This window comes from Emydura macquarii, unplaced genomic scaffold (assembly GCF_026122565.2).
Source record: "Emydura macquarii macquarii isolate MOO-44397 ecotype Brisbane River unplaced genomic scaffold, CSIRO-AGI_Emac_v2 contig_2372, whole genome shotgun sequence".
Taxonomy (NCBI): domain Eukaryota; kingdom Metazoa; phylum Chordata; order Testudines; family Chelidae; genus Emydura; species Emydura macquarii.
The window spans coordinates 4047561-4070026 of NW_027132509.1; the positions used below are offsets into that span (position 1 = coordinate 4047561).

Here is a 22466-nt window from a genome sequence, read left to right on the forward strand (position 1 = left end):
AAACTAAAGCTACATGGACAATTCACATCAGAGACGTGGGTTTTCAGCTATAAGTCATTCAATGCAGAGAGGATTTAGTTATCTAAAAATACAGTGGTCAATAATGCTTTGCTTTGTACAATGCTTTTCATAGCAATTAGCCACACAATGCACCTTTCAGGTTGGGCAAGAATAGAGGGAAGGCTGCAGCTGCCTAAAACTTCACAGTTGGCACTCTCCTTCACATTATCGCTACTTGGAACAATACAGTGGCAACAGGAATAGAACTTAAATCCTCCTGCCTCATAATCACAGGCTCCTGGCAGCTGAGTTAAGAGAATGTCTGATAGCCATTAGATGTATGAGCAATTCTGATTCTGTGCCGTCTGGGGCAATTGTATACATACTAGAGATGGTTGGGAAATTTCAAAAAGTTGAACTAATGAAAAACACAAGATTTCTGATGTTTTTCCACAGATTTTTTTTTTCAGTTTTGCAACTGTGTCCTATACATATGCATTAACCAGTTAATTATAGCATTGTTCCCATTTCATTATGAGGAAACTGAGTCAAAGAGAAATTTACACTGCAGCATGGCAAAGCTCTTACGCAACGCAAACAGTCCTATTTAACAATGCACGTATGCATGTCTGTCCCTTTAAACATGTGCTTAAGTCTCATTGAAGTCAATGGGCTTTAATCATGGTCTTAAAAGCTTTGCTGAATCAAGGCCTAAATGATTTGCTTAAGCTCAACCAAGGAAGTCTATTGCAGAGCCAGGAATTAGAACCCATATCTTTCAATTCTCCATCCGTGTGCCTTAACCAGAAGGCCATCCTCACCCTGAGAATTCCCACTGTCAGTCTTTTCTTGCTTTATTGCAGCTAGGTGCTCTTTATTTTTCTGTATTTTGTTATTTATTATTTGTATTATCACAGCATACTGGAGCCCTAATCATGTTGTATTTGAATTCTGACAAGATAGTAAAGTATTATTTTCCTCTGTGAATGAACTGAAAATTGTAAAGAGCCTGTAATTGTGAATCAAGAACTCAACTCTTTGAGTTCTTCAGTGACAATGTGATCAATTCAATTATTCTTCCTGAGTGGGGGGAAAAAAGGTATTGTTTTGCTAAACTGACATTGTGTGCGATTTTTCCTAACTAATATACATTCCGTCAATAATAAGGAAATGTGATTTCTTTAATCCTTCAGCTGACACCCCTGTGTCCCTGTCTGATGAACCAGAGGGTCAGACATCAAGTCTAGAATTTGAAACACAAGTCCATTGGCCACATTTATCAACACAATCTCAGAAGGGCAGTGAGCTGGAGAGGTAGCAAGTGTTTCTTACATCTTTTTATTCTAGCCTAAAAAAAAACCAAAACCAATTATGAGGAGGAGTAAGTATAAATGTATTTCACATTGGCTTTGCCGCTACTTCTCTTCTTTGAGGTTATATGCCAGTCAAGCCTGCCCGAATGAAGTCATCTTTTCCCACACGCAGAAGATGACAGAAGATATGGAACCGGGTGAGTCATCTCTGATGGATATAATAATGATCTGAATAAAAAACACTCCATAGAGTTACTCCACATTCACACTGGTGTAACTGGGATCAGAATCTGTTCCCTAGTTTGATTATCTGAGCTTTAACGTACGTTTTATAACTACCAAACTGTTCTGTCTTTTTAGATGTAGCTGTGGAGTGCTTGGGCTTCCTGTGGGAGCTTCATCGTATCTATTTATTTAAATCCAAGACGCTGTCACAACTTTTAATTTCTGCAGTAGAGCCAATTAACATAGATGGCTTGGAAAGCCAGCACAAAAGCAAAAAAGGTATTCTTATTAGTATCTAATTAAAAAAAATCCAGGAGCCTTGTGGTAGTGTCTGGGAGAGAAGGTTAATAGGAAATCAAGTTCATTTCAATCTCGTAAAATTAAGGTTTGGGTCTTTTGAGGACAATCCCCCATTATCATTCAATACAGTTTGTCATGTGGATCTATCCTGACGTTTGAGTGTTCCTGAAGGGCTTGGGCTTCTGGATTAATTCCTTTACAGGAGAGAAATGAGTTCACACAGATTCATGCTAACTTCTTCTAATCTGTTCTGCATGGCAATAAGAACATGGAACCTCTAACCCAAAGCCCACTGAAGTCAATAGACACATTGTACAGCTTTTGGCCAATATCTCCTCAACCTGATTTTGGAAGGACCACCGTAAGGAGTGAGAGGACAGCTCAGTTTCCATGGTTGGTTGGCTTCTCCATTGAGGTTGCCAAAGAAAGATGGCAATTCTGCTGCTGAGAAAATGTTTCATTCTTTGTGTATTACACATTTCTCTAAGCATGAATAATTTATTGGCTGCCAAAGTGAGTTGTCTAGCAAAGTATTCTGGGGTGTGTATTATGATTACTATGTCATACGACCCATATGAAATCTTCATGTATATCCAAACTTGTTTCGTAGCAGAAGGTAAATATAACAAACAGTCCAACACAACTACTCAGAAAACTAAGGCACTTGGCAAAGAGAAGTCAAAAATGAAAAAGATCACCATTTCATTGGATGTTCAGGATCCAGAAGTCACTAGAACTGGTAATGTAGAGATGACAAATTGTCTTTTAAATAGCGACTATCACCACACATACAAACTGGACATTTCACTGCATCCGCAACATTCTTACATTAAATTACATTTTTGTGCTCAATTGGAGGGGTGGGGGGAACCTAGATGGATTTCTTATTGAGACACTTCAGGAATGTTGATATAAAGAAAAATTCATTATTTTGTTATAATATTAGTTTGTAGGGATATTTCTGAATAACTCAGCACACAACTGATGCTGAAATTGGGCCCATTGATCAGGATACGCACGAGACTGGAATGCAGGCATAGGGATGCAGGCCACAACTTTATCAACTTTTAATTTTAATGGGGTAGCAGGGAACAGGGATGGGGCTAACCCACCCCCCTCCAAAACACTGTTGATATTGATGTTATACTACAAACACCAGGCAATTAATTGGGCCCAGTACAATGTTAAATGGCTTCATTTCAATTAACCATTATTCAAGCTTGGTCCCCTTCAGACTAACTGCTGGGATCCTGCCCACCTCAGCATCCTTTCAGGCTTCCCCCATGAGGGAGAATGAGGACACACATGAAGGACCTCAGTATAAGAGGACTTAAGGTCTCTCATTCTGCCTCAAGGCTATCCGTGTTCACCAACCATATCCTGGCTCCCTCACTCCTGTTTACTTCGGGAACTGGCCCCTTTGAGACTCTTACTTGCATTGGCCACTGGCCAACAGTTGCAATAAAATTACAACTCCACTTATACAAGTTTTAAATTCCAGTCCTTACTCCTTATTAACTAAAACCAGGCCTCTGGGAAGCTGCAAGGAAAGCCAAAAAACCTCATCTGCGCCTTTGCCCATCATTTCCTGCGTGGAAAAAAGTCCTTCCCGATCCTGGTGATCGGTCAGACTACATCTTGGAAATGCAGTTCAAACTTACATCTCCATTATATAGAGTGGAGAGGATGGGGCAGCAACAATAGCAGAACTGCTGCTATGTGCCCTGTGGACTTCATATAGCGCAAATGAAGTGTAGGCTAGGAAAGTCAATCAGCTCTTCACCTCCCACCCTCAGTCTAGCTAAAACATGTCTGGCAGAGGTGGAGAAATCTCTTCACCTCCCTTGCCTCACTCCCTGCCCGGGCACAATCTCCATATGTGTTCTGGGGAGAGGGAAGATGCTGGAGCAGCCCCTTCCCCTCCCCCTTTCAGGACCCCAGGGCTCGTCTGTCTTCTGCCAGTCTGATTAAACAGACTCCCTGTTGAGCCATGGCGTGCGGGTGGCCTTTTACATGATAGAAGTAAAACTCACCTCTGTGCAGAAGGCCTGCAGAAAGACAATCCACCACTTAAATCCCATTTAAGCAGGAGCAGTGCATAGGCTTGTACAAACCCCATATAAAGGAGTGAATTTTATCATAGAGTGCTGCCTATGCTTATTTTGTAGCCTACTTATTTGCAGCCACGTGGGAAAAGCGTGCAAAACATTCCTCTCAGGAAGGGTAGCTGGGTTACCACATTTATTTGTTGAAAAATTCAAAGGGCTTTTTTTTCAATATCTTTCTCTAAAACCCTCAATACAGGGGTTTCTGGGACTTTTTCACCATTCAGAGGGTATCTTTTGGGCACTGCCCGATTCTTGGGTTGTAGTTATAAACCCAGGGTGAGTCTCTCAGCATGAACTGTACTGACCATGAAGCTAACAGTATGGCTTTGTCTGCACTAGCACTTTTCCCCACCATGTGGCATCAGTTAATAATTCACTATCACCACTGAACAGGAGAAGCTCCGTATGTACTTTGTGCAGCATCCATCCCCATTTTAAGGGAAAACAAATCCTAATGCTGAAGGTTTTTTGTTTGTTTTTGTATGTTGCATTGTAAAGCCTTTGCTATAGCACTCAAGAATTTATACAGAACTGAACCAGAGGTGGAAGAGGGTGATGTTGTGGGAGTCCTGGCAGCAGCATCAGTGCTGCAGTTCCCTAGCCTTTTCCAGAAGTAAGTAAACTTTGCATAAGGTGCTGGTTGTGTGTATATATGTGTGGTGCTGTGTGGCTTTTTCTTTACCTCACGTGGTCGAGGCCTGCACTTTTGGAACTGAAAGGATCAGGATTCTAGGCCTAGCTGCCCTGTATGATTGTGATTTTTTTTTATCCCTGCAACTGCTGCGTGTAGCGAATGGGTTATTTACAACACTACCCCTACAATATACACTCTTCCCAGCTAGCCTTGCTAACATATACAAATGTGCACAAAATCTACATTGGAAAGTGGCTGAATCTTGGAAACAGAAAAGGAATGCCAGGCTAATCCTAAAATTTGGTAATTTTATAGAAAGAAAATAAATGGCTACTTCTTTCTGACTTGACTGGATTTGTACATGGATAGCTGTGATAGGTTAAGTGTAGAACAGCTGATTCCACAGCTGTCGAAAAGCCTTACAGGGCAGGTAGTTCACAGCATTAGATTATCTCATTAGATATCACATTGTGTTCTGTATCCACTTTCTCCTGAAACTCAAAGTAGCACTAGAGTCTTTGAGGGAGTTCATCACACTCAACTCTTCCCTTTTGCACTTGATAAAGAATGAAAACTCCCCCCATTATATTTAGTGTTTCTATTCCACCATATTGCTTTAGTTCTCTCATAATCATTTATTCACCTGTATACCTTGCATTTAAAAACCGGTGAGCGTTATTTGTAACATAACTCTTCGTTCCATTAGAGGTTCAAGTCCTAAACTCTTCTCAGTGTGTAAGGACTTAAGTATTATGTATAATGCTTACAGAGTGGGTTAGTTGTCCTGCTACTACTCCCTTAGCTAGTCGAGGGCTTGCTAAGGAAACTTGGGCATGGAGGGTTTAACGTCCCACTTCTGCGTCTTCCCTGTAACCTAAATGAAAATATGGCAGTAAAAATGTAGACGACATCACTTGGAAAACTGAGTTTCTCTAACGTGCCAACCATGTTTTATCATTTTAAAGAGCAAAATGAAGTGGACACAGTCCCTTTTATAGTCATGGCAGGACAGAGTACATCAGAAAGCATCAAGAGGCATTAATAATATGTTTTATTGGCCAGCCACTGAAGTTATGCCATGTTGCAAACCATATCAGTTAATGCTGATACTTGATGCTAAGGCTGCAACCTCACCAGATGATAATCAGTGCTGCAGGAAAGGACCAAATGAAAATTTATTTCAACCACACCAGCTGTATAGGAATGACTTGGTTCCCAGTAAGAGCTTTGTACGTATAGTGGCTTAATAATAAAATAGATCAATAGATCCTCTTACTGTAACTAGAATTGTCACGTCAGTAGAATCAGAAATGTGCTAGTTAGGTCAGGGTTACCATTTTGATTAGCAGAGACTTATGGGAATGCACTGTGCTATGTCCCACTTCGTTTATGAATTGCTTTTAAAATAGCAGTACGCAAAACAATAAATTAAAACTCCCAGAAAGGTAAAATCATCTCACTTATAGCAGGGGAAGCAGCATACAAAGAATAACACGGTAGGGCATTTATGCCAGCAAAAACCAATTTATACCACAGGAGGCTGTGACTGTAGACTGTGTGTTGCTCTGCCCTGCCCAGAGGGCCAGAGCCTATAGACTGCTAATTGAGTATTATTTGCTACCTGATAGTGTGGCCTCCCTCTGAGCCTGAGACACTACAGTATGTTATTAGTTTCCTTATGTCTTTTACTTGATTCAACTTAAAACGCTAGTTGAGTTGCACTAGCACTTCAGTATAGTAGGCTATAAAACTGCGATTTACTGTTGCCAATAAATGCGGTGGCATAAGGGTGTTTTGCACCGCCTGTAACGCACATGAGACAAACAGTTTATTTTATTTCTCAATGGCTATATTTTCTGTCTCTTGGCACATGGGCCCTGCCTTGAGCATCCTTAGATGAGAGAATGGAAAAATATGTGGTTGTCACCCAACGGTAGCACAAAATGACATCCTTGATTCTGCCAACAGCCATGAAGTGACTCATCCATTGGTTTATTTTACTGGAAAATGTTTCATATATTTTTACAATCGATTTGGCCAAGTGAGACATTCTTGGCAAATGGCACCTGACCTCAGGAGCTATGAATAGGTACACCTATTTCTCACAGATTAAAAAGGAGATAATTTATACCTCTCTTCTAGAAGTATGTATTCACCCTAACATTTGCCCTGAGGTGTCCGGGCTAAAGGCAGAATTCTAACTGTGCAATATAAAGGAGATGATGGATACCAATATTTAAAATAAATTGTCAAGCCACTCAAGTGGGGCCCAGTTTTATGAATTGTGTTCAGCATCTGCAAGTATAATGATTTCAGCATTCAGCAGCATTCAGGATTGGTCCCTTGACAGGGCAAGGCAGATCCACAAATGGCAATCTGGAAATGGATGCTCATGGAGTCACTATTGTCAGAAAGCAGCTCTTTCAGGATTATTAAGTTAGACCAAGTTCCCCAAAGAAATGGAAAGGGAAAAGCTTATCAGGGAAAATACTGGAGACACTTTTATGTTTAGACGAATATTTACAGGTAAAAAACAAGAATCAGTTATTCCTCTGAGAGAACAATATACTTACCAACGCACCAGGCATGTCTTGTACAGCAAGTCAAGGTGTGACTGTAACATGGATAGGCATGTTAGCCTGGGTATGTACTCAAGTAGCTAGCACATGCTGAAACCCAAGCCACCACATCTACATTACTATAGTTTCCCATGATAGCTAGACTAAAGCCAGCATGGGTTTGCCTACCTGTGTTACAATCACACCTTCACTTGCAGTGAAGACAGAGCCACAGAGACATACACACTCTACCAGTGATGAACTCTGATTGCCCAACCAAACAAAACAATTTAGGTTATTAATGTACTGCAAATACTCACATTACATTTTCCCACATGGTGTAACTCTGGGTGACACAGAAATCGACTGGAGTTTTTAGAGCGATTTCAGTGGGATCTGGACTTTAGTCTTATGAACATAAAACTATTTTGTAAAATGAGTACTTATTAAAGCACTTTACATATATTCCATGTACTACATCTCCAACTCAGTCTTTCCAAAATTTCTCCCTTTTCCTCCTAAATCCACTGCTCTGCAGCCTTCCCTGTAATAATTGATGACTCTGCTATTGTCACTGTAACTCAGGCTCTAATATAATCTTTGACTACTCCCTTTCCCCATGTCAGGTCCTTGCTAAGTCTTGTCACTCCTTCCCCGCACAGTTTCACTAAAATCTCCTCTTCTCTCACTGTCCCCAGTATTAAAAACTTTTATCCATGCTTTGGTCACCTCTAGTCTTCACTATTGTTACCTTCTCCTTTCTTGTCATCCCATTTCCTCATTCCAGTCTATCCAAAATACCAGTATATTCTTGACCTTGTGCCTTCTATCATGCAGCCCTTCCTGTTCTTGGAACAGTCTCTCGCTTCAGTTCACTAAGCCAATTTTCTCAAGAATCCTTTCTTCCTTCATTTTACAAACAATCTCTCTAAACTTTATTTTCCCTGAATGGTTGCCCATATCATGTCTTATGTGTAACTTCCTGTCTATCTTACATTATGAGTTCTGACTTGTTTTGTGAAGAGCTGTTTAAATTTACCATATAAATGATTACTATTAAGGATGATAGGGAAGTATGATAAACTGATGGGTAAGATGGGTAAGCCGAGGCACAGAAAGGTTAAGGGAGTCCTCCAATGTTACAGTACAATTTAGTGGCACAATCAGGTGTAACTGGAGTGCTTATTTCCATGTCAGTGCTTTAACCAGTAGACCATACTCTCTTGTTTTTTAAATACTGTAATATTTTATGGTTTGCTTTTAAAACTAGTTATTTCTTTGTGCTAGATGTGTGTCCATTATGAAGAGTGGAATTTGCTCAGCCAATGTCTGTAGCTATTACTGTGCTGCTTGCAAGGTGAGCTACAGATGCTACTGAAGTTTAAAAAAAAATTCACTTGACTAGCAAGGTTGCTTCAAGTTACATCTCAGGCTTCCAGAGAAAGCTCAAATTGTTTTAAAGGTTCTAGATTCCTATTGGTAAATTCTTTCAGGTGTGTTGACTTGTTTGTAACATCATATTGGATATTTATCTACATTTATAATACATTGCATTGCTATCAGCAGTCTAATTTAGGCTGTTGGATCCAAATGTAAATGTTGAGTAGTTCACCAACTAATTAATATTTTAATATTCCAATGAACAATAGATTTGGGCTATGGAATTTTTCCCAAAAGGATGATTTGTCTTTGGCTTTTGAACTTTTAAAACAATTTCCCTCTAATTTTGAAACAGACCAGATCCTAATGATTGTGAGCCATATGGTAAAAATAAATAAAAGTGTAAGTAACATTAATTGAATGCATGGTGCTACACAGACGTGTAGTTGAGGATTTAACATTTCAGTGAATAAAAGCATCTTATCTCAATCCTATGTATAAGCTTGAATGTTACCAGTTTCGATCACAAGGTGGTACCCAGGGTTTATAAATTTCTTTGCACATACTTACTGTTTTCTCTTTTGGTATTTCTTAATCAGTACAAACAGGAAACACTGGCAACAGACTGTGAAAGATGGCTAGAGGTGAACCTTGTTCCTCAGCTTAGCTCTCAGATCCATCTACGGAAACTTCCACAAGAACTTCTGCAGAAAGTGCTCAAATCTTCCAGGTCAGACTGATGTGCCATTCATTGCTCTCTGGACATGTAAAAATATTCTTTACTCCCTATGCACACTCCATAATGAATATCTCTTCTGATCAAGTATTCAATGAACCTTTCAAATAAATATGGCTTTGTTGCCCTAACCTGCAAAGGAAAGTACAGCATGCAGTTCAAGATGATAACTAAGAGGTTCTCTACAGATTTAAAAGCATTCTTACAGGCTTAGAAATACTGTGTTGTTGCACAGAATATCTGCTATGCAGTGCTGTTTGTCAGAGAAAAATTATGATGGCCACAAAAAGAGAAAACTTCTGGTGAGGTTAATAATAGTTTAATTTCAAAACAACTTGTGGACTGGCAAAAAGGTTCAGAATATCAATAATCTGGTCTGCTAAACATTTTGCTCCTAAGAACTCCTCTGTTTTATGTAGATGGGCATATTTCCTCTGTGCTAAGTGTTGTTTCTCTGGACCAAAATCCCATCTGGTAATTGCTACTAGTAAGAGAAGTGAGGAATAAAATCCAATGATCTCACAGTTAAAAATAAGCATATAATACTATAGTCTACTTATCATAGGGGACAAACTAGTTTGGGTTTATGTGATAATGAGCTTTCCATTTCCTGGCATGAATCTGTCTGCAGGATATCTAATGATGGTTACATGCTCTTTGTATGTGAAATGAGAGGCTATCACTGCAATATTTGGTGTCCATGGATCCATGTTGTAATAAAAATGGCATTTATTGGCACCTTTGCTGGCAAAATATAGAACAATTCACCAGCATCAAATCCATGATTCTTCTTCACCATTTTACCCATTGCTAATTAATTATTTTTGTATCCTTAAAATACATCTTTTGAAATTGGCTAATTAATCCAGCGAGTGGAAATAACTCTGAAAAATGACTGTACAGGTTCCACATTTACAGTTTCTCAGTGGCATCTACATCACAATTTATTCCCTTTAGCCTTCTCAAAGTGCCTGCAACCCCTTCCAGCTTAGTGTCATCTGCAAGTTTTATAAGCATACTCCATTTCATTATCCGAGGAATTAATGAAAATGTCAATTAGTACTGGACCCAGGACAGAACCCTGCAGGACCCCACTAGATATGTTCTCCCAATTTGACAGTGAACCATTGATAACTACCCTTTAACTTCGGTCTTTCAATCACTTATATGCACCAACCTTACAGTAATTTGATCTAGATCACATTTCTCTAGTTTGTTTATGAGAATGTCATGTGGGACTGTATCAAAAGCCTTACTAAAATCAAGATGTATCGCATCTACAGCTCCCCCCTATTTACTTGGCCAGTAATCCTAGGAAATTCAGATTGGTTTGTTCTTGATGAATCCATGGTGGCTATTACTTATAACCCTACTATCCTCCAGGTGGATATGAACTCATTGTTCAATAATTTGTTCCAGTGTCTTTCCAGGTGTTGAAATTAGGCTGATCGGTTTATGATTCCCTGGGTCCTCTTTGTTCCCTCTTTTAAAGATAGGTACCATGTTCGCCTTCTCCAGCCCTCTGAGACCTCACCGTCCTCCATGAGTTCTCAAAGCTAAATGCTAATGATTGTGAGCTTGCTTCAGCTAACTCCTTAAGTGCCCTAGGGTGAATTTTGCTAACTTGCATAAACATACTTTCTGTAAATATTTTTTAATTTGTTCTTTCCCTAGTCTGTCATGTATTCCTGTTTCCTTGTTTTTAATATTGTGTTAAGTATCAGGTCATGAATAAGATGATGATATTTATACAGCTACTCAGAATGCATGATTGTAACATTCATTGCATTCCATACTTCTACTTTAGCCAAATTATCAAGATTAAATTATTTTTAAAATAATTTACCGATTTGTTCTGTCCCTTTTATTCCAAATTTGCACCTTGCTTTGTCTACTTTGTGTTCCAGTCTATTAATATTGTTTGGGCAGGATATCCACTTTTTAAAAAATGCCTTTCCCAGTCTCTTTTAAATGCTGCCAATTTTACCTCATTGATTTTGGTCAAAGCTATGTAAAATTTCCATGCTTCTAATTCTTAAGTAGATTCTAGACTCGGTATTTTATTCAGTTTGCCAGTAAGTCTTAATTATCTCCTTTTCGCATAGTTTTAAAATCTGCCCTTTTAAAGTTCATTGCCATGCTACTCTTAGAGGAGTCACCATATATTAATACAGCAAAGCTAATTGGGCTCCTATACTCGACTCCTGTATTAACTCCTGTGTATTACATAAGATTAGTTTGAAAGTCATCACTTCCTTTGCAGGCACCAAGACAAGCTGCTTTTAAAAGCCACTGATTAGAGTATAAATAAATCGCTCCTCCAATCTGCATGCTCATTCAAGCCGTTATTAATGTGATAGTGAAGAACACCATTATTATTCTATTAGAAGACTTTTCAGTTTCTTTAATCCCTTTTAACCTAGTAATTTCCTAATCATTTTTCTAACTGGGGTCCTGTATGGTACTCCTAGAATTGTGCTTGTTAACCTGTTAAATGCGACTTGTAGCCAAACAGAGTGCATGTTGTGGTCATTTTCACCTAATAATGATCTTTTAATAGTGTCAACTGCTCTTATGTATAACCAACACCACATTCTACAAGCCACTACCGTCCGATCCCACTGAGGAATACCGAACGAAACTACAACATCTACTTAAGAAACTCCCTAAAGAAACACAGGAACAAATCTATACAGACACACCCCTGAGCCCCGACCAGGGTTATTCTATCTGCTACCCAAGATCCACAAACCTGGGAATCCTGGACGCCCCATCATCTCAGGCATTGGCACTCTCACAGCAGGACTATCAGGCTATGTGGACTCTGTCCTCAGGCCCTATGCCACCAACACTCCTGGCTATCTTCGTGATACCACTGACTTCCTGAGAAAACTACAATCCATCAGTGATCTCCCAGAAAACACCATCCTAGCCACTATGGATGTAGAAGCTCTCTACATCAACATTCCACACAAAGATGGACTACAAGCTATCAGGAACATTTTCCCTGATGATGATATGGAACACCTGGTAGCTGAACTTTGTGGTTTTGTCCTGACCCACAACTACTTCAGATTGGAGGCAATCTATACCTTCAAGTCAGTGGCACAGCTATGGGCACCCGCATGGCCCCACAGTATGCCAACATTTTTATGGCTGACCTAGAACACCGCTTCCTCGAAACTCGTCCCCAAGCACCTCTTCTTTACCTATGCCACATTGATGACATTTTCATCATCTGGACCCACGGGAAAGAGTCCCTTGAAGAATTCCACTGGGATTTCAATAATTTCCACCCCACCATCAACCTCAGCCTGGACCAGTCCACACAAGAAATCCATTTCCTGGACACTACAATACAAATAAAGGATGGTCACATTAATACCACCCTATACCAAAAACCAACTGACTGCAATACATATCTCCATGCCTCCAGCTTCCACCCTGGACACATTACACGATCCATTGTCTACAGCCAAGCCCTAAGATACAACCGGATTTGCTCCCATCCCTCAGACAGAGACAAACACCTACAGGATCTCCATAAAACTTTCTTAAAACTACAATACCCACGTGGAGAGGTGAAGAAACAAATTGACAGAGCCAGACTGGTACCCAGAAGTCACCTACTACAGGACACATCCAACAAAGAAAACAACAGAACACCACTGGCCATCACCTACAGTCCCCAGCTAAAATCTCTCCAACACATCACTAAGGATCTACAACCTATCCTAGCAGATGATCCCTCACTCGCTCAAGCCGTGGGAGGCAGACCTATCCTTGCTTACAGACAGCCCTCCAACCTGAAGCAAATACTCACCAGCAACCATAGACCATATAAGAACATTAACCCAGGAACCTCTCCCTACAACAAACCCCATTGCCAGTTCTGCCCGCGCATCGACTCTAGTGACACCATCACAGGTCCACATCAGCCACACCATAAGAAACTTATTCACCTGCACATCTACTAATGTAATATATGCCATCATGTGCCAGCAATGCCCCTCTGCCACGTACATTGGCCAAACCGGACTGTCACTATGCAAAAGAATAAATGGACACAAATAAGACATAAAAAATGGTAACATCCATAAACCAGTCGGAGAGCACTTCAATCTCCCAGGACACACTGTACCTGACTTGAAAGTTACCATACTTCTACAAAAAAAACTTCAAAAACAGACTTCAGCGAGAAACTGCAGAGCTGGAACTCATATGCAAACTTGACACAATCCAACTGGGTCTGAATAGGGACTTGGAATGGTTCTCTCATTACAAGTAATCGTCACTGTTCACGCATTCTCACCTTCTAATCAATGGTTGTGAATAGGCCTCATCTACTCTAACTGAATGGACTTTGCTAACACCTACCCTCCCCATTGTTGTTCTTTACCCTTGGATGTATATATATACCCCCTATCTGATTTCTGTTTCTTGCATCTGATGTAGTGGGTTGCAGCCCACGAAAGCTTATGCCTGCAGAAATTAAATTTGTTAGTCTTTAAAGTGCTACAGGACTCTCGTTGTTACAGCTCCCATTATGATCTAATGTGTCTCTCCTGTGTAGCTTGTAACCAGGAATCATTATATAATACTGATCTTGAAGGTCCTACAAGATTTGAGGCACTAATTATATCAGTCTCCTCTTACTTCCCAAGCCAAACAGTCCCGCAAGCTCAATTTTGGTTTTACGCTTCTAGCCAATAGCAGAAAGCCATCTACTTTTTACTAACTGTATGGCCTTTCCTATTCGACTACTCCACTATGAGCTATGCTTTTCCTTGGACTGATATAACTTGCACTGAATTGTCTTTTCCAGTGGAAATTCAGTACTCCCTTAAACCTTCTTATCTCTTAGCCTCCCCGTGCACCTACAATCAATTGTAATAATTGATTCCTCAACACCTGCCTGCTTCTTCTCACCTTTTTTAACAGTCTTCCAAGTATTAATTTCACTGACATGATTTTGATTCCCTTCCCTAATCGGAAGACCACAGATTATCCTTTCCCTGTAACTTGAAGCTCTTGTTTCTGTAATATCTTTTCAACCATGGATTTGGGCTGCCTGGATTCCAGCTGCATAGTTAGTGCTGTGTATGGAATACAGAATATGTAGCCTTACACCTCCTACAATACTTAGCAGTCTCACTTTAGGTTCCAAGACCTCCCTCCTATATTTCCCTGCATCTCTGGTGCTAAAACACACCTCAACGGCAGCTCATTCTCTAAACTCTCTTCCAAGTTGTCAGTCTTCCTTATCAGATCTGATACCCACATGCCCAGTAGGCAAGTTACTGTGTGGTTCTCACGCTATGACTCCTCACAAAGCCAGCTATTTCTTTTTTCCGTCTGATGCTCAAATCACCTGACACCACACCCTGCCCTTCCCTATTGCTCAGGCACTTTAATTCATAAAATAGAAATAAATTGGTTTAATGGAAGAAAGCATGATTTCATAATTCAGGAAAGTATCAATTTCCCAATAATTGGATGGATATAGTTCTGAATAGAATAAAGTGATAGTATTTAATTTTAATGGGCAGGTCCGACCGAGCTGTACATTGAACTGGAACTCAGATAGTTTGTGCCCACTTGTGCTTTAGGATGATTTAATTCTAGAATTCCAATAAAAGGACAACTCAGAATATTGGGATCAGGGAGGAATTTTTCTCTCCTGCCCTCTCCTCACCCCCAACAATCACCATGTTCCGTGATATAGTACTGTCACACAAAGAGTGAAATTCACTTTTCTTCCATGTAGCCTGAGTAAGTCAGCTTTATAGAGGTGAAGTATGCTGAGGATGGTGTGGGGGCAAAATCTGTTTTCTTGGCCTGGGAGAAACTTCTGACTTTGATAGGTTGGAATAGCGCAGCCCTTCTGCAACATTTGCATGATGACATTATTGCCCCTCAGGCAGCTGGGCCCCATCACCATCTTTCACACAGACCAATTATGGGATCAGAGGGGAGACCCTCTCCCAATGGTAGACTAGATGTGAAAGAGATCTTTAGGTTTAACTGTAATGGACCCATTGCACCAGCTTGAATTTCATCCAACAGGAAGTGAATTATGGAAGTCTGATGCCTTATCTTGAAGCATTGGGCACTGACTACTATTTTATACTGGGAACAGATAAGTCATTAGACTGATCTACAGTAATTCGGATGCTGCAAAGTTCAGTTTAAATGTGAAGTATTGTTATTTTCCAAATACCTCTAGAAGTCAAATCTATAATTCATTCCTGATGGTCTTCAATTGTAATTTTAAATAATCGCTTGCATTTATTATTTTCCTTAGATGACAGTACAGCAGTCCATACCAACCTGTTGTTCACATATCATTTCTTCCTGGCAGGTTGTTTACATTCAGTGAATTCCACCTCCTGAAAACTACTCTTTGTTGGACCTACCTACAGCTAAATCCAAAAGTTCAGATAATACCATCTCATGAAATAATCCTAATGTACTTTAGCAGGTAACAAAGTGAATGTCTGCGTAAAAAGAAATCCTTTCAATCATCATTATGGTGAAACACAAACATTACTTTGTAATATAAGTTCACATGCCTTCCAATTAGTCCTTAAATAAGAATCCATTACAGAATGTATATTTTCAATTCATCTTTAAATGTTGGGGCAAGAAATGACAGAACTTTGTTTCTCATATGGTAATTATAGTAGATACATGCAGTTTACTTCGCATAGTATCCCAAATGTAACTACATGGCACTGCTGTTGTACAGGCAAGTTACCTCAAGATCCAAAATTAATTACAATGTAACCTAAATCATATCTGGGGTGCAATAAAAGTAACAAATACTATCATAGTAATAATTTTTCATATTGAGAAAACAGAGTTCAATTATGAACATGCATTTGAATTTAATTGGCATTCTAAATGTTCTTTAAATACATTATATTCATAATGAAATATAATAGTCTGCAGTTACTATTCAAGAATAAACTGCCACATATTAATGTTTTGTTCCTTGTGCTCGGGCTTTTATGTTCTTTGTCATCAGAACTCAATTGTAATAAGTCCTGATGTTACACTTACTTACAGGCTGTAAACATACATAACTAAACCTGTTGAAATCAATATGCCAGTGGCACGCTGGAAAAAGAACTGGAGGTGATGTCACTGGCACTGCTGTTAGAAGCTAAATTGAAACTCTGGTTATTTCCACCATCTGTGGTTTGCTGAATTGGTATGTTGATTAAATATAATTAGTGGATCCAGATTCATGCCTGCTGGTGTTAGGGGCTAGCAGGGAGCCCTGGGCCTCAAGGGAGAGCAGGCAGCATTTATTACAATTAATAGCATTTTTCATCTAGCGATCTCAAAGCACTTTGTGGGAGGGTAAGTAGCATTATTCCCATTTTACAAACGGGGAAACAAGTGACACAGGGGAGATTTGCCTGTGGTCACACAAGTCATGGATAGAAAGAGAGGTATACTTATCTCCTGACTGCCCATTCTGTGCCCCATCCAGTAGATCTCTCTGCCACACACTTCTGTTGGGAGTCCACTAAGAGAGGATGTGTTGCAGTGTACCAACACCACACTGGGCTGAAGAGGTTAATTGGAATCTGTGGACACAACCAGCCTCGCCCTTCTACACCTGCAGTAGGTGTCAAGTTTTGAGGGAGGAGTTAAGAAGAGCTGGGCCTTGACCAGGAAGGAGAGCAGGTGGTTGGCTCTCATTGAATGAGAGAAGCCTGGCCAGAGTCAGAGAGCTGATTTGAACTACTGGTAGACAGAAGGAAGGTAGGTCTGAACAGGCATCTTAAGGCAGTTGGGAAGAAACCGGGAACAAGTGAGTCTGCCTAGGACTTTGCTTGCTGGTGGAGAGGACTGCGGGAAGGAGGAAGATTCCCACTGAGTTAGGGACTGGCATGCTAGGGGAATGGAGAAAACTCTCCTGCAGCAGGGCCAACTGTGGAGTAGAAAGGGCTAAGAAGCCCTGCAATAAGCTGGTGGAAGAGGACTAGAGAGAGTGAAGTTGATAGACTCTGAGCCCGGGAAGAGACTGAGGCAAAGGCCCATGACAGGGCAAGACAGGAAGTGTTCTGGGTATGCAGCAAAGGGGTCTGTGTATTCAGCCCTTCAAGGGTCCCTGGACCAGTATGCAGTGGAGAAGGCGGGCCTGGGTTCTCACAGCAGCCCATCAAGGAAGGTGGAGTGGAAACCTACTTGCCTCCTCCACACCCACTCCCATTCCCACAATAAGTCCAGATTCAGACCAAAGGTCCAACATGAAGTCAAAGGACTATTAGTTGTTGAACTACTAGTTTACTTTGGAATGGATGAGACTGTGTCTGATCCGCCCAGGGCAGATTTGCAATAAGAAGCAGAGCACCACAGGGCTGGAATGGTTGTCAGCTGGGGGAGCTGAAGAAGGAAAGCCTGCTATGCCATGCCCAGCCTCTAGGGGGAAAGTTAGCTGGTGAGTCACATGCTCACAGTGGGTAGGTTTAATTTATAGCAGAGTGAGCGGAAGGAAATGTGCTGAATCAGGAGTCATAATCCTCCTGCAGTTCCTTGTCAGATACATAGACCAGATTCACTGTTGCTCCTTTTTTAGGAGGTTAAAGGTGGCTTTAAATCACTGTTGTGCTTCCTGAATTCTGAACTGGGCTTCTCCAAGTTGTTCTGGCTTGTATTAGCATTCAAGGGGCCGTTAGCTGGAACACAGTGTGCTCTGGCCACATGCCCCTTCCTCTCCTGTCTCCTGGGCTACCTTTGATACACCTCCTGCATCAGAAATTCCATGGGGTTCTGGTATAGAGCCATTATGTAATTCAATGCTGGTTGGTGAAGCCCCCCACCAGGACACGAGGATTCTGTGGGGGCCACAAAGGCAGTATACAGATGTCAAGCATAGGGAAGATCCTGACTATTTTTCCTTAGTTTGCTTGTATGCTTGTTTAAAATCAATGTACTTAGGGATTTTTTTTTTAAAAAAAGATGATTCTCATGAGACATTCTTTCCGATGAGTCATGAACACCATAAAGAAATTACCATTTGGCTCAGAATTATACTCCCATTCTTGGAATCAACATTTTTGCAGTGAGAGATAGGAAATGAGCTGAAATTGTGGGTGATTTCCTTATTTACTAGTTGGACCTGAGATGTGTTTGTGTAAAAATGTTAGTGGCTAATGCATGATAAACATGACTCAAGGTGCTAAATATGAAGTTTTTAATAAGCTAAGAGTTTCCTCTGTTATGTCAAAATCATAATATATACATATATTTTTGACATGGATTTTACATTTTAGCAGGCCTATTTGATAATATCTGAGTTGATTTAAAGTTCCCCCTGAAATTTATATATTGCATTTAAATAACCTTGTCTATCATAGCATTCTTTGTGTTTAGATTTTTATGCTATGATCTGACATAACCTATTGATATCTATAACATTCTAAGAGAGAACATGAAGTATTTATTGCATCTTTAACTTCAAATAATGCACATAAAATTGTACTGGGCACTAAGAGCTGTCAGAATCAGGTTATAATAAACAAATAGACATTGTTACACATATATTTATATAGGTCCCAGTCCAGCACATAGGATCACAGGTGTGGTCCCATCTACCTGTGTGGACTTCCACTGAAGTCAGTAGGACTCTGACAGTTTATAATGCACATCTCTTTGCAGGATCAGGGTTATAGTTTCCACAACAGCTCCCCATGCTCTGTTTAAGGCAGCCCAGGTTATTATGGGATCTGATGTATAACACTGACTCCCCCTACCCCTGTTTTGTACCTACAAATAACTGCAGAATCTGAGCAGAGTTGATTGCAAGAAAATTATGTATTCAGCTCAGGAGGATGACTCAGCCAATCAGAAAACAGAAAGAAATACCACAGTGACTTCAGCCATGTGCACAATTCCAGCTCAAACCTCACATTTCAAATTCACTGAGTATATTTTGCTGATAACCAGATAATGCAAAATATATTGTGCCCAATTTCATTATTTGTTGGGCCCTAATATGACAGCCAAGAATTCCCCAGGGTGCAGACCAGTTGGCTCTCCACCACCCCTTCAATAGAGAGGACATGTCAGAGCACACAACACTTAGGTGCTATTACCAGCCACCATAAGTTAGGATAGTCCTGAGGCTGCATCCCCACAAATGGGAGTTTATAGGGGTAACTTTAAATGACCTTTACTCTCCTGCCCCAGGTGCTGTGTGAGCAGGGCTCAGCTACTCTGAGGATCTGCTATATCTGGTTAAGGGAGCTTCATTAATTCAAAAGCAAGCCTATTTTGCATCTTTTTACTTTTGCATCAGATACTTCGCCCTGCTCTAGAATATACTGTAAAATTAGAAACTACTTTCTTCCATTCTTTAGGAGTAAAACTATATATGGCTTGTGAAAGTGATTTTTCAGGAAATGAAATCTGTCTTCTCTGCCTCACCTCTGAACAAAGCCCTACTACCTTCCTCTTCCTTTTAAGAACATTAATAATATGTACAAAAACATACATTTGCTGCTCTAATCTAACTTTTTGTCCACTGTTAAATACTGGGGAAAATACAAAATTTTCATATTTGGTTTCCTTGGGTTAAAACCAATTGTTGATTATAACCAGGTGTGCTATAAATGCAGTACTGGACATTTTAGACATTATGATACACAAAAAAAAACCTACACTGTAACCTTAATAACATTTTAAAGCCAAGTATTCGAGATAGGAAATTAAAAAATTAAGGTTGACTTCAATCTCAATTTTACCCCTCATGCAGTATGATACTCTTTAATTACATGATCACATACTATATTTTCCACGATGCCCATGCCTCATTCAATGCACAGAATAGATGGTCCTCTCTTAGTGATCAGGTATACAATTTTTTTGTTTTATCCTCATTGTTTGCTGTGTGGCCCCAGGCTTTATTTACTGCACACTATCCAAATCATGCTCTGAAGACAGAATGATTAATTTCATCATGGACTGCATTCCTCATGGGCTTTTCTATGGCTCTCATCACATCACTGCTTCACAAACAGTATTTAATATTCACAAGACCCCTGTGAGGTGAGAGGGTGGCATTATCCCCATTTTGCAGATAGGGAACTGTGCAACAGAGAAATGAAGGTCAAAAGTATTCAGTAACCTTGGGTGCCCAATGTGAGATATCGAGGACCTGATTTTTCAGAGTACTTAGCATTTCATAGCCAGTTACATGTTCAAAGCACAGCTTCCATTTATTTAAATTGCTTCTGTGAGAGGTCAGGGCTTCCGCAAATCAAATCCTAGGATACCAGGTCAGGCCCCCAGAAAAATGGGAAGTTTAGCATAACCTACTTGACCAGCATCATAAAGGAATTCTGGGGCAGAGGCAGGAATACATCTCCAAGACACCATTCAACGTTTTTAACCATGAGATCATCCCTTCTCTTCCTGCAGTCCCCTGCCTGATTCACTACACAATTTCCAAATTCTGCAACAAATGAAGCAGAAGTCCTACTTTATTACACAACCATGATTCATCCCTGGAGCAGGTTCATCCTATGCACTGAATGAGTCAGGAGTCCTGTGGGGAAAACAAGTATATGATTACATGATTAATGACTGTATCATAATGCATAATCAGAGGAGGGCCAGATTAAGGTTGCACAGGCAACCTTAGTTCTGGCATTTCCTAGCTTCTGAGTGCTTCACTTTCCAGCACTAATAATCTTTTAACATAGGTTTTTATTTGTAATTTCATAGCTTTTTTTTTAAGCAACCTGGAAAAAAAAAAAAACAAATTCCATCATGCGGCATCATGTTGACCCACATATGGTTCATCAGCAGGGTTGGAACCTTTAGATCCACCACACCGACCTCTGCTACTTGAGCTAAAGGAGTAACTGATACTTGTAGTAGGTTGTTATCCTGCATATGTACTAGAAACTAGAACAATATAGGACATTTTGCCAGTGAATTTCATAGATGTTTGCTGATATTTGGTGAGACTCAGGAATCTTGGGTTCCATTCCAGCCTCTGGAGGGGAGTGTGCTCTAGTGCAGTGTTTCTCAACCTTTTCAGTAGCAAGTACCCCCTAACTTCTGAAAATTTTAATAAGTACCCCAACACTCAGTTTTCCACTCTGAGAAAGACAATCTTTTTCCCCTTTACCGCTGGACAACTGTATTTCTTGTAAAGCAGGAGAGTTCTGAGTTCTGCAGTGCTGTGTGGCTGTGGCAGACCACAAAACCCCTGCTGTTTCTCCCCTCCTTCCTCCTCCCCTTCCTCCATGTAGGAGCAAAGGTCAACGCCAGCCAGTCACTATGGCCTGATGGCGGGGACACGTGGTGTTCTCCTCACGCAGGTGGGAACTTGTGAGGTATGAGCAGGCACTAGCGGCCCACCAGAGTGGATAGCAGCGCTCCCCCTGGCCGTCCCTAGGGGGGTGCGGGCCTGGGGCAAATCACACTGTGTGGGCCCCTCTTAAGAATTTTATACTGCTAAAATCTGGGGCTGTCATAGTTGTCAATTGACAAGTAAGCCTGCGGGTAGAGCCCAGCTTCAGGACTGGGCAAGCCTCTGGGCTCTCCGCATGTCTTTTTGGGCACTGGGCTTTGAACCGGAGAGGAGAACTGCCATATGGGCAAGTTGCAGGTGGCTGCCGCCTGGCTGCCAGCCCAGGAAATGGGTGGCTGCCACCTGCTCTGAGCTGGGGCGGAGGAGGCTTCCGTACAGGCTGGGACCCGGGGATGTGGGCAGGCAGCAGGCAGCTGCTGCCCATCTTCAAGCCAGGGCATGGGTGGCAGCCAACCAGCTCTGAGCCCAGCTTGCAGGGTGCAGGAGGCTGCCGCTGGGCTCCCATCTGGGAGCTGGGACCGAGTGGGACGTGGGCGGCTGCTGCCCAGCTTCCCAAAAAAGCCAGTGGCTACTGCCCAAGCCGGTGGCTGCTGCCTGGCATCCCAAGAAGCCAGTGGTTGCTGCCCAGCTTCCCAGGACTGAGGCAGCTGCTGTCTACCTCCCAGCTAGGAGTTGGAACTGGGCAGGAAGCCAGCGGCTTCCACCCACTTCCCCCAGAAGCCGGTGGCTGACGCCCACTTCCCTTCACTGGGTTTTTTGCCACGTAACCCCTGCCTGTGTCTCGCGTACCCCCAGGGGTATTATGCTCTACTGGGCAGATGCTCTAGGAGAAACTATGCTCTAGTGGGCAGATTCTTCTGCTTATTTTCCCCAGGCTT

The 22466-nt window shown here is 41.2% G+C and overlaps 1 protein-coding gene across 1 annotated transcript in view; it reads left to right on the forward strand.

The window, feature by feature from the left end:
• The window catches only part of BTBD16 (BTB domain containing 16), a 38917-nt gene that overhangs the window by 4492 nt on the left and 11959 nt on the right, over positions 1-22466 (forward strand). Inside the window, exons 4-11 of the mRNA XM_067561294.1 lie at positions 1194-1314; positions 1434-1510; positions 1674-1817; positions 2449-2577; positions 4445-4559; positions 8426-8495; positions 9118-9248; positions 15616-15735. Coding sequence (XP_067417395.1) covers positions 1194-1314; positions 1434-1510; positions 1674-1817; positions 2449-2577; positions 4445-4559; positions 8426-8495; positions 9118-9248; positions 15616-15735 — 907 coding nt within the window. The remainder of the gene's footprint in view (positions 1-1193; positions 1315-1433; positions 1511-1673; positions 1818-2448; positions 2578-4444; positions 4560-8425; positions 8496-9117; positions 9249-15615; positions 15736-22466) is intronic.